Source organism: Lolium perenne, chromosome 1 (assembly GCF_019359855.2).
Source record: "Lolium perenne isolate Kyuss_39 chromosome 1, Kyuss_2.0, whole genome shotgun sequence".
Taxonomy (NCBI): Eukaryota; Viridiplantae; Streptophyta; class Magnoliopsida; order Poales; family Poaceae; genus Lolium; species Lolium perenne.
The window spans coordinates 53,917,458-53,930,721 of record NC_067244.2 but is presented as its reverse complement, the minus strand read 5'-3'; the positions used below and the strand labels follow the sequence as shown (position 1 = coordinate 53,930,721).

The 13,264-nt window shown below is 40.9% G+C and overlaps 1 protein-coding gene across 1 annotated transcript; it reads right to left on the bottom strand.

Annotated features, from left to right (window-relative positions):
• Positions 1-9,347: 9,347 nt before the first annotated feature.
• On the bottom strand, positions 9,348-12,031 carry LOC127331190 (putative B3 domain-containing protein Os04g0346900). The gene is made up of 6 exons (XM_051357258.2): positions 11,841-12,031; positions 11,504-11,768; positions 10,879-10,970; positions 10,402-10,774; positions 10,101-10,285; positions 9,348-9,842 (listed from the first exon to the last, which is right to left on the bottom strand). Exons 1-6 carry the CDS (start codon positions 11,910-11,912, stop codon positions 9,603-9,605), a joined length of 1,227 nt encoding a protein of 408 aa, XP_051213218.1. The 5' UTR covers positions 11,913-12,031; the 3' UTR covers positions 9,348-9,602.
• Positions 12,032-13,264: the final 1,233 nt, after the last annotated feature.

Here is a 13,264-nt window from a genome sequence, read left to right as displayed (position 1 = left end):
AATTAGATTAAAACATGAACTAATTATCATAAACATAGTCTGAGTAGTATTTTGAATTAATTTTGTAGTATTGGCATCCGTTTACTACTATGCGCTAGTCTTGTTATTGAGATAGAAATCTTTGTTAAAATCTGACAAGAAACTTTACGGATTGGTACCGTATTGTTAAAGAATCAAGAATTGATTAAGTCCTATTGCAAACTTTTAGTAAACCTCACATTGTTGATTCAAAGAGCTATGGTTTCAATTAGTACCTAAAGTTATCTTGTCTCCATGAAACTTGAAAGTTCAAATATGTTTGAAAAGTAAGGAGCTGAAAATTTAGTTTTCAGAAATAATCAAGGTATGAGATATATGTGATATCTAAGACCTTATTACAAGATAATAGAATATAATTTGGTGAGACTACATAAACTCATAAGTTTTATGGGAATGTATGAAGGTTGAAGACGCCAGGCGTCACAATCCTCCAACTATTGGGGCACTAACAATATTCGCATATCCATGAAGTGACCATCCTTAATATGCACCGTTATTAAGACTCGTCGTTTCAAAGCATCACGTGATGATCGGGTGTGATAGATTCTACGAGTGCATACAACGGGTGCAAGCTAGATTTGCACATGCAAATACCAAGGTTAAAACTTTACGAGCCTAGCATGTACAGACATGGTCTCGGAAAGTCGTCATGATATGATGGATAAAATTATGAGTGAAATTGTTCATCATATTACAAAGTTACTAATAGTGAAATCTGGAACACTTGTCATATGATGATCAACTTCAAAGTAAGAACCTCAAGGTTATTGGTATACGACCAACAAACCGAGAAGTTATTGAAGTTGATATGTTTCTCTGAATAATGAGGAAAGCTAAAAGAGAAACTGCAAAAGATATTTTGGCAAAAAGAAAAAGAAAAGACTAGAAAGTCTAGCTCAGGTGTATATAAATGATATACATGTTATGGTTGTATTTCTAGTTAAGTCACACTATGAAATTCTTGGGTATTAGTACTATATTGGTTGGTATGAAGTGTCATACAAAAACAACGCAATACAAGAATACAATGGCCTAAGTGACTGACAAGGAATATGATAGGAATGCACGTCAGAAACAAAAATAAAGTGTTATTATGTTCGTCGTTGGCATTCTATCTAGCCCTTAGAATTTATAATAAAGAGCTTAATAAATTGTTATTTTGCTCTGGTCAAATAAAACAATGAGTTGTTTAAATTATGACATTACTCCATGTATGATGGATAAGTTATTATAAATCTTAATGGTGAAACACACATACATAACACTGACGCTAAAATGCCATAAGGCAAATGATTTGAATTCCACTTATTTGTGGAACCGCCATTTAGGTCATGTTAGAAAGGAACGCATGAAGGAACTCCATGCAAATGGATTTTTGGAGTCATTTGATTTTTGAATCATTTGGCGCTTGCAAATCTTTTATAAAGAGAATGATTAAAATACCGTTCATAGGCCAAAAAGTTGAGCAGACAACTAACTTAGTGAAAAATACATGATGATGTATGTGGTTCACTGGGCATAGTTGTGTGCGGGAGATTCTTCTACTTCATGAAAACTTTCAAACAATGAATTGAGTATATATGTGGATATATTCAATAAGGAAAAGTTTGAAACATTTTGAATAGATTCAAATAAATTTCAGCATGAAGTGGAAATCATCGTAATAGAAAAGTCAAATATCTATGATTGGATCATGGTGGAAATATTTGAATTACAAGTTTTAGCGAACATCTAAGAGAGTTATGAAATTGTTCTACAACTCACGTTTCTTGGAATATCATAGTGATGATAAAGTATCCGAGAGATGTATCCAAACCTTGTTGGATTAATGATGAGATAAAATATTATGACGCCATTATATTTTTGTGGATTATGCTTTAGTGACTACCGCTTTTACACTGAATAGAGCATCATCATGATCCGTTGAAATGACACCATACAAGTTATGGCATGGGTATAAACCCTAAGAGTCAACCAAAATCGGATGAATGTCTTTGTTGGTTATCCCAGAGAATTGATTGGGAATTCTTCCCACTATGGAGACAAAGACAAAAGTGTTTGTCAACGTTTCTTATTTCCAAGAAATTGTTTCTAGTGAAGTTTTTGAGTGGGAGGACAATATAATTTGATAAGGTTTATGAACCTGAGCATAATGATCAGAGTAGCGCAGCATCGGAATTTGTTTCGGAAGCGGCCACGACGATCATGGCTCCCATGACTACAAAGTGTTTTAGCCATGGAGATCGAAGTACATATTGAACCTTGTAGGTATGGTTTACTTTGTGATCAAATAAATGATTTGTGAACAAAGGATTGATTTTGAACAATGATAAACCAACTACAAACAAAGAAGTTATGATGGGCCCTGACTCCGTTAAAATGGCTATACGCCATGAAATCCAAGATAGATGAATACTTTATGAAAGTAAATGGATCTATGAAATTGATAGACTTGGATGAAATATCCTTGAAGAAAGCTTGACTTGTCGAAAAATTGTTTACGACAAAGTTCAAAGAGTTGAATACGATAAGATTAGATCTTCCGTAGCAATGCTTATAGTCTATGTGGATTATTCTAGTAATCACTACATATTTCTTTTATGAGATATGCTAGTAGGATGGCAAAATACACTACTTAACAGAAGTATGTATACAAGATACAACCAAGAGTTTTGCTGGTCCGTGGAATACTAGATAGGTATACAAGCTTCAATTGGATGAAGTAAGTATCACGGAGTTGGAATCTTCACCAGATGAAATAGTCAAAGAGTTTTTGATTTCATCAGAGATGATGAAGAAGCTTGCATTTGCAAGAAATTAAGTGGGAGCGCTAAGACACATTTATAATACTTTATGTAGGTGACATATAGTTGGTTATAACTGATGTAATTATATACTTGATTAAAAAGGTTTCATTGAGAATTAACTTCAATGAAAGGATATAGACTGAAACAAATTTAGTGTCAAGATCTATGAAGATAGATTGAAACACATAAATAAGTTTAAGTCAAAGTACATATGATGGATATTGAAGAAGTTCAATATAGAAATATTAAGAAAATGTTCTTGTCATGTGAAGGTTTAACAAGACTTGAGTGTATCTGACACTCAATGAGTAAAAACACATGAGTGATTATAAATCACGAATAATATGTACACAATCAGATATCATGTGCTATAAAGTGTTATGAGCATATACCAGGATGATTCATATGATGATCATTGGACGACAGTAAGAATATCCTTGAGTACTTTAGAAGAACTAAGGATATATATATATATATATTTTTGTATGAAGAAATGACAAACAAATCGCTGTAAGGTGTTACACCGATATTGGTTTTGTCACATATAAAATATAATTTCAATCTCAAATTTGACTAAGTATTGTTTAAATAGCACAATGAGCTAGAAGTTGTCTATGCTAGATTTAGAAGAGTTCTAAATATTGTGACGGATTCTACAAAAGAAGGCAGATTATGTCATTGTTTTGACAATGACAAAAGATGTTAAGTCAAGAGGTTCTTTGAGAACTTGGTGTAGTTCCGACAAGAGTCAGAACTTTGAAGCTATATTGTGTGTGACAATATTAGTGACATATTTCGCATCATGGAATTAAGGTTCCATCAGAAGATCAAACATATTTAATGCCAACTCATTTGGAAATGAGTGATGCGTTGAGACGCAAATGAATTACAAAATACATACGTTTCTGAGCATGTCAGATCCGTTGACTAAAAACTCTCCCGTGAGCAAAACATGATAAAGCACCAGAAGGCCAAGGTGTTATATCTTTACAAATGTAAACTAGATTATTGACTCTAGTGCAAGTGGGAGACTGAAGGAGATATGCCCTAGAGGCAATAATAAAGTGGTTATTATATATCTTTATGTTTATGATAAATGTTTATATATCATGCTAGAATTGTATTAACCGAAACATTAGTACATGTGTGATATGTAGACAAACAAGAAGTCCCTAGTATGCCTCTTAAACTAGCTTGTTGATTAATAGATGATTAGTTTCATAATCATGAACATTGGATGTTATTAATAACAAGGTTATGTCATTGTGTGAATGATATAATGGACACACCCAATTAAGCGTAGCATAAGATCTCGTCATTAAGTTATTTGCTATAAGCTTTTGATACATAGTTATCTAGTCCTTATGACCATGAGATCATGTAAATCACTTATACCGGAAAGGTACTTTGATTACACCAAACACCACTGCGTAAATGGGTGGCTATAAAGGTGGGATTAAGTATCCGGAAAGTATGAGTTGAGGCATATGGATCAACAGTGGGATTTGTCCATCCCGATGACGGATAGATATACTCTGGGCCCTCTCGGTGGAATGTCGTCTAATGTCTTGCAAGCATATGCAGGAGGTCATAAGAGACCACATACCACGGTACGAGTAAAGAGTACTTGTCAGGAGACGAGGTTGAACAAGGTATAGAGTGATACCGAAGATCAAACCTCGGACAAGTAAAATATCGCGAGACAAAGGGAATTGGTAATATATGTGAATGGTTCATTCGATCACTAAAGTCATCGTTGAATATGTGGGAGCCATTATGGATCTCCAGATCCCGCTATTGGTTATTGGTCGGAGTGAGTACTCAACCATGTCCGCATAGTTCTCGAACCGTAGGGTGACACACTTAAAGTTGGATGTTGAAATGGTAGCACTTGAATTATGGAATGGAGTTCGAATATTTGTTCGGAGTCCCGGATGAGATCCCGGACATCACGAGGAGTTCCGGAATGGTCCTGGAGAATAAGATTCATATATAGGATGTCATTTTATGTGAAATAAAATGTCAGGAAGGTTCTATGGAAGGTTCTAGAAGGTTCTAGAAAAGTCCGGAAGAAACCACCAAGGAAGGTGGAGTCCACATGGGACTCCACCTCCATGGCCGGCCAGCCCTAGTGGGGGTGGAGTCCCAAGTGGACTCCACCATAGGGGGCCGGCCACCCCCCACATGGGAGGTGGGAATCCCACCTTTGGGTGGGAGTCCTAGTTGGGCTAGGTTTCCCCCTCCTATGGAAGGTTTTGGTTTCGGGTCTTATTCGAAGACTTGGACACCAACACTTGGGATCCACCTATATAATGAGGGGCCAAGGGAGGGGGCCAGCCACCCCAAGACCATAGCTTGGCCGCCCCCCTTGAGTGGCCGGCCACCCCCTCCCAAACCCTAGCTTTGCTCCTCCACTTCATATTTCCCGCGTAGCTTAGCGAAGCTCCGCCGGACTTCTACACCGCCACCGACACCACGCCGTCGTGCTGTCGGATTCAAGAGGAGCTACTACTTCCGCTGCCCGCTGGAACGGGGAGGTGGACGTCGTCTTCATCAACAACCGAACGTGTGACCGAGTACGGAGGTGCTGCCCGTTCGTGGCACCGGAACCGATCGTGATCAAGATCTTCTACGCGCTTTTGCAAGCGGCAAGTGATCGTCTACCGCAGCAACAAGAGCCTCATCTTGTAGGCTTTGGAATCTCTTCAAGGGTGAGACTCGATACCCCCTCGTTGCTACCGTCTTCTAGATTGCATCTTGGCTTGGATTGCGTGTTCGCGGTAGGAAAATTTTTGTTTTCTATGCAACGTTATCCTACACAAACACCTCCGTCAGCAGCTCAGTTCCTCCACCACGCAGCAGCTGCACCACCACGCAGCAGCAGCAGGAGCACCACGAAGCAGCACCACCTCCAGCAGCTCCACCACCACCAACACCACCTCCACCAAAACGCCTCAAAAACTAACCCATCTATAGATCAGCTAATTCTAAAGCATTTGGTGGTGAAACTACAACAAATGGCTGGATAAATCGCTCAGCAACGAGAAAAAATGGTGCTAGACTGAGAGCTAACGAGAGAGAGACAGAGAGCAGATGAGTGACGTTGCAGAGCGGGCTTGGCTCGGCCGTCGCGGGTGAGGGCGGCGCGGCCGTCGCGGGTGGCGCGGCGAGGGTGGCGCGGCGAGGGTGGCGCGGGCGAGGTCGTGGATCGGCCGTCGCTGGCGAGGCCGGCGCGGGCGTGGCTCGGCCATGGCGGGCTCGACGGCATCAAGTCCGGCGGCAGAGTAGAGAGAAGATGTGGGGCCTTGTGGTTCCATTTTCTGTCACTGCCAAATGAGCCAGGAGCGGATAGGAAGAGATGTACAAGCTCGTTGGCCTCGTCCCAAAAGACTCCTAGATTTGGGCTGGCTTTGAGTCATACCGAGGCCATTCGGTTTTAGTTTGGATCCGTATCTTAGGTGTTGTTTTTATCCAACCGAACACACGCGGACATTTGGGATGGGTTTGGATCTCTTGGATACAGATCAGGTGACATGCACCTTTTGCATGTCACCGTGTGATATGCGATCTAAATTTAAATTTAAATATTGCGAAAAAATCTGAAAAAAATCATGCATGTTCACAGCACATATTAAGATAACCTCTAAAAATTTCAGATCAAAATTCGAAACATCGAGAAATAAAATTCAAATCTGAGTTTCTCTCTAGACTATTCACATCTGAGTTTTTCTTTTTTGTTTCTCGATGTATGTTTCGAATTTTGATCTGAAATTTTTACGGGTTATCTTAATATGTGTTGTGAACATGTATGATTTTTTTCAGATTTTTTCGCAATGTTTAAATTTGGATTTAGGCCGCATGTCATACGGTGACATGAAAAAGGTGCATGTCACCTGATCTGTATCCGTGTTGGAGATGGTCTAACACACTAGAAAGTCTTAAATAGATCAATACGCAAGGATCTTGTGTGTACCTAGAAATGATTAGAACTAGTTGATACCTCGCGCGTTGCGGCGGGACACATAGTATTTAAAAGAGAAAAAAATATAAATATAAGTATATATATAGAAATAGGAGTACTCAAGCTAAAAGCATGACTACCTACAGGGACAAAAAAATGTAAGAACTAAACTGCTTCCATTCATAAGAAGCGTTGACAAACTCTTTAGATTATGCAAAAATATTTGTACATATTTCTTGGCAGATTTATAAGTACGTTAATCAACTACATTACACTTCACTTGCCTGTACGTAGGAAGAAACTTTTTCACGAAACTCCCAATAACAAAAAAAAATTGCATAAATAATTGTGGCAAATTCTTTGATCTTTGTTTTGATTCGACACCTCCATGTGCTCGTTGGCCATGACCTGCAAATAGGATTGTCATAAATCTTTCAACAAAATTACTGAATCATGTAGAAGAAAGACTTCCCATAGAAAACTATTGTTAAACCACTTGGGATGCAGGACGAATCTGAAAAATTAGACAAATAAATGTTTTTCCTGTATAAACTATATAATCATGATGGTGCTAAAATCGTTAGATCTAGTTTTGATATGGATATATAGCATATTATTGTAGGATGTAAAGTGAGCACCAAAAATAGGCATAGCAAAACGACATTATTAAAAAGAAAAAAAATGAAGACCATTATGGGTTTACCTATATATCCACAATCCAGTATTCCAGCGGGTCACAATATATATGTCCTGTGTATTTAGCTTCACAATGAACAACCCCTATTCCATTGTGAAACAATAAGGAAAATGAAGATATTAAATACACGTATATTTTGCGAACATGGTCATATAATTCATACCTAAAGTGTATGTGCAGCATAGCCGAGTTAATTAAGACACGCATATAGAAGAATCTAGAAAAGGCATACCAATTATTTCATACCACGACTAATTAAAACTCATTAATAATCCTGATCTAGTCACCATCACCAACGATAGAAACAACAGACATCAAAGCATCGCGTATGTCTATCCATGGAGGCAAGGAGATCAATAGACATGTAAGATTAATTGATGGAACTCATGCCTTAAAGGACTTCAAAAGTTCTGATGGCAGGATATATGATCATAAAGAAATAAGAAAAATATATGTAGATATCTGAATTGGATACTTCAGCTTCTTCTGTTAGAGATGTAAAAGTTTCATTACTGTCCCAGTAGAATTTGTCTTCAAATGTCAGATTAGCTGCAATTATCATGTAACCATGTGAATCCCACAGAGAAGATAGTGATCCCAAAAAGGACAATCGATGTACTCCATGGAACAAAAGGCCATCGTACGCTGCAGAAATGAGTACAATGTAGCAGTTCCATAGTAAACTGCAGAATTCGATACAGTATAAAGAAACTTAAACCGGCATAATTAGCCAAATAAATTCAAGTTATCTGCAGAAATCATCCGAATTTGCTCAATTACATTATGTTATGGGGATTTCTATTCTCTGTTTGGCAAAAATAAAAGGTAACAACAGGGAGTGCCGATTGGCTGGAGACCTAATGACATAGAGACCAATGAAATAGCAACCATTGAAGAGGGGGAATAATTCAAATAAGGTAGAACATGTGTGCGGGAAAGGCACGAGGCAGGTGGAGAGAAGATACGTGAGTGGAGGTCTGCCGCCACGCCAAGAAAGGATTCAGATCAGGTAGTACGACAAAAGTATATGCCTTGCTCGTCCGCCTCCGCCGCCATGGGGAATCTACGTCCATGCCCATGGTAGATACTCATCCATGAATCCATGAACCATGATCCATTCATCCATCCTATCTGTCCCGTCTTGGAGCAAGTGCTCCCAGGAAAGCCGTGGTGGCATGGTGGGAGTCCCGGACATGCCGCCATCTTCCTCACAAATACATCTGCTGCTGTGAAGTATATGAAACAACAAACGGTGTGGGAGGTGAGGCGACAATGGTGGGCAGAAAATATGAAACGGCCGAATGAATAGTGAGTAGAGTACTTTTTTTCACCCGGGGAGAGGAACGGTAACTGTGGACTATGGAATGAATTTGTGATGGGTAACTAATGACCGTATATGTGAAATCAGATGGATACAAATAATTGGGGTGATGTGGCCACACAATATTTCAGCTTGCAAACATTTAATGCATCTTAGTGTGGTTGAACTTTATAGATATTATAGATCTGGCAAGCATTGGGGGAACTACCGACTGACCTTGGATTTTCATCCATTTGGAAAAACTACAACGCTCAGAAGGCAGTTGCTCCAATTCAGGCTTTGAGTCTCTGTTCTTTTACCATGTCTGAATGAAGAATGCGTGCTATGGTCCGATAATAAACCTCTAGGTCAACATGAGACATTAGTCTGGTCAACGGAGCTGTGCAGTACTCCAGTATAGCTATTGAGACCTGGTACACTGCTGTGCCACAATGCTCTGCATACATCATCTAATTTTCCGAGTTTTATCCCACACGAATCACCATGTACACATACGTCATGTCGGTATTCTAGCATCTCCTGGAGAAAATGTTTTCAGCACACATCCTAACAAAACCAACCAACGTCCATGATATCAGGTGGAGTAAGTAATATTCGGCACCAGTTTAAAGATACAAAAGTGCAGTAAACACATAGGAACAAAGGTTCGACATAACAAGACAATCTTCAACAAGTGCTAGAGAAGCTTTCGCTGCCAATGTGTATTCTATTTGGCACGGCAGACACACGCTGAACCTGGTTGAGACTGCAACTGCTGCGCCTGGTTGAAGTCCCATCTTAGCAACGTTCTATGTCAACATGCCACAGCCCCCTATTGATGACACTGAAGGTGCACACGTCACCTTCCTTGAGCCTGTTATCCCAGCGGAAGGAACTCCAGCCTTTAGAAAATTTAAATTGGCCTGCTTCGTAAACGAGACCCTGGACTTCCCACGGCCCCTTCTTCTCTGAGGACTTGAGCGTGATGGTGCATTTTTTCAGGAATCCAACCTTCTTACAGAACTCCCCAGGAAAACACTGCAATCAATTGCAATCAGATAGGTTGTTTGTGTCACAGCTCATGAGGGTATGATGTAAAAGATTATGAACAAGTTGATAATACTTCAAGTTAGGTTATTTGATATATTGGTTTGTTCCATTATATATGTTTTTTTGCGAATGTCTATATGTTCACTAGATGTATTATGTTCCTTACTTTTAGTAAAAGTAAATTCCTCACTTGCTCATAGAGTATATAAACGATCTTGCAAAAAAAGTATATATAATTGTGCTTACAGGTTGTGAAAGCGCGCTACTCTTGAGCTTCTTCCTTATCCAAGGCTGTGACCCTGTCTCATATTCACAATCTGTTCTTTTGCCAAAAGGATTTGTGGAGCTTCTTGGCATTCTTTTCTCTTCACTTCGTTTCCATTTCCTTCTGGGAATATGTGCTTCCTTTTGGCTCTGCGCTTCCTTAGATGCTAAGACGACAATAATAGTAATGCATTTAGCATATAAGTTAATTCACTATGAAGATAGTCATAGAGGTTTCACAACAATGATATTCATAGGGGCACTAAATAGTTTGTTTACTCACAGTGGGCATTTTTCTGGGACGGATTTGCCTCTTCAGTCTGCTCAGTGTCCTGGGACGAATATGTTTCCTCACTGTTCTCAGTTAGCTGAAATCTGGAGCCCTGTTTTACCAGCTTTCTCCGGCATCCGGTTAACTCGAACACTTCGAATGTAAAGATCATGTTGCCTTGATACCTGATCAGTATAGCTTGACCTACTGCGATGCCTTGGAACTTTAGAAACTTCGACCAGCCACCTGCAAAGAACACATTCGACCCATCCTTCTCGAGATCGATATGCCAAAAATCGCTGGAGGGGTTCACGAAAGTGGCCTTCCGTCTGTTGAGTTCCTCATCAGAAATGTATCTCCGTTTCAGAAACTCGGCGGGGATAGCCTGCAAAGACAGTTGAAACAACACAATGTAGTGAACATAGTCATCAGCATATGGTACACCTAAGGACTTGATTCTGAACATATCAATGAGAAGAGTATGCAAACCATCTTGTCCATGCAATGAGGAAAAAGCGGCATGAGGAACTGCGGCTTACGAGCATGGCCGGTTTCAATCTGGACTGCAGGGAAGCCCGGAACTGAAAATGGACAACAGTCAGATGTATGAGCTATGAGCTGTCAGAGCTTAAGATTGGACACAGGCTCTTCTCTGACTTTTTTTCACCAATGCGCTCTGGACCAAAACCTACCTACTTTGTTTAATTGATAGGACGCGGCTAATTCCCGGTCAACCTGGAATTGGCTTAATTCTCGGTCACCCGGTCATGTGTAATTCACATGCAACTAGAGCAAAGGATATGCAATTGTACATGCATGTGCAACTACAAATCCATATGTAATTTTCGTATGCACGAATCCCGATGTAAATCTAACGGTTGTCGAGTTGATCTGGAACTAACTTAATTCCTGGTCAACCTGAAATTAGCAAAAGGGTAATTGATAACACATTATTTCTCTAAGAAGATTATCAACTCATACTGACCACAGTAGATCATTAAGTTTTGTTACCCTGCTACTACTTACTAAATTGATACAGAGGGAGGGAGGGAGGGAGGGAGAGAGAGAGAGAGAGAGAGAGAGAGAGAGAGAGAGAGAGAGAGAGAGTATTCACCGGTGAGAGTTTGGCCGAAGGTGGGGTCGAAGGCCTTCACGGTGAGCACGCCGCGGCCTACGTGACGGAACACCAAGAACCAGCCGACGCTGATGCCGTGGGCCTCAACGAACTCTGGCCACCGTCGACCCAGGAACGCGCTGTCGCCATCCCGGCCGACTTCAACCTGCCAGATCGCCGATCCGAACGGGCTGACGAGGAAAGCCGTCATCCCGGCGCCGCCTTCTCGGGAATCAAAGCACTTCGCGAGCTCGTCGGAGATGCGCTGCACAGTCAGTGGTCAGAGTCTGGGATGGATGGACAGAGCTCTAGAGCTGTGGCGTCGACTTCTTCTTACCAGCTTCTCTGAGGAACCAGGCAGCACCATCTTCAGCTGCGTGGTCACGCTGCGCTCGCCATGTTTGCCCATGGTCCTCGGCCACCTACACGACGGTAGCGTGGGGAACAACTCTACGGCTTTGAGATTATCTCTGCCTCCTCTCCGGCTTCTATTTCAGCTTCTAGGTAAGTGGGGAGTAGCAGAATTACTGCACTCCTGAGTCACATTGGCTGGCAGAGTGCGGCACCGCCTCCCTAAGCCAATGGTGCCTAGGTTTATATGCAGATGCTTTTAGTTTCCGTTTATTGGTGTGCCAACGTTCACCGCCTCCCTAAGCCAATGGTGCCTACGGAGTAGTACTAGTTAATACAGTACTTGTGAAAAATGATTTTGGAGTACTTCTGTACATTATCGGCACAGTAGACATGGGATCAAAAAGAAATTGGTACAGTAGAGACATTGTAAAATGACTTTGATTTATTCACATCATTGGTTCTGGGCTTTGATCAAGAGTTCTTATAAAATGCACGGTGATGTCACAGATTGACCGTAAACAAATATTGGAGCAATGAAATTAAATGATCATCGTATCACGTGACAATAAACTGATGCTGCATAAAGATGATTTTTCCAAACGATTGGGGCTCTATTTGATTTTTTTTGTTGATAAAAGCTGTTTTATGCAATACACCAGGCATCCGAATAAGAGCTCTTTTACGGTGATTGGCATGGAACTTTGGTTCCGTCTAATCGAATTTTGGTTCCGTCTAATGTAATTTTTCGTGACCGTTGATTAAATCTGTGATAAATCTTCTGTAAGTTCTATAATAATATGACACCATAAAAGAGCTCTGGAACGGACATTTTAATCAGTGTCGCAAAAAAAAATCAGAACCAGATCGTAGGATTTGATACATCTCCATACAGGTGTGATACATCTCGAAAGAAAAGCACGAGCGTCCGTCGCCGCCACGCAGCCGCCGCCCCGCCGACGCCGCTGCCCCGCAGCCGCCGCCACACAGCCGCCGCCCCGCTGCCCCGCAGCCGACGCCCCGCCGACGCCGCTGCCACGCAGCCGCCGCCCCGCTGCCCCCGCCCTGCAGCTGCCGCCACGCAGCCGCCGCCCCGCAGCCCCGATGGTCCTATTCACCGATACCTTATCTGTATTTCGTTCTGATAGCTTAATATTAGACCTTTAGTTAGGTCTTATGTCTGTTTTGCTCTTCAACATTTCGTTCTGATAGCTTACTCTGATCTAGTAGGACTCTTAATACATTTTGCTTGCACTGAAACTGGAGTAGCAATTCTGCACATTTTTCGATTCATATGAGAAAAAAATCCTGTGATGAACATGATTCTAAGATTGGATGTGAGTAGCAAGCAAATCTTAATCTTTATTGGGTTTTATGCTCTTTTCATTTAAACAAGAATTTGATGTGAAC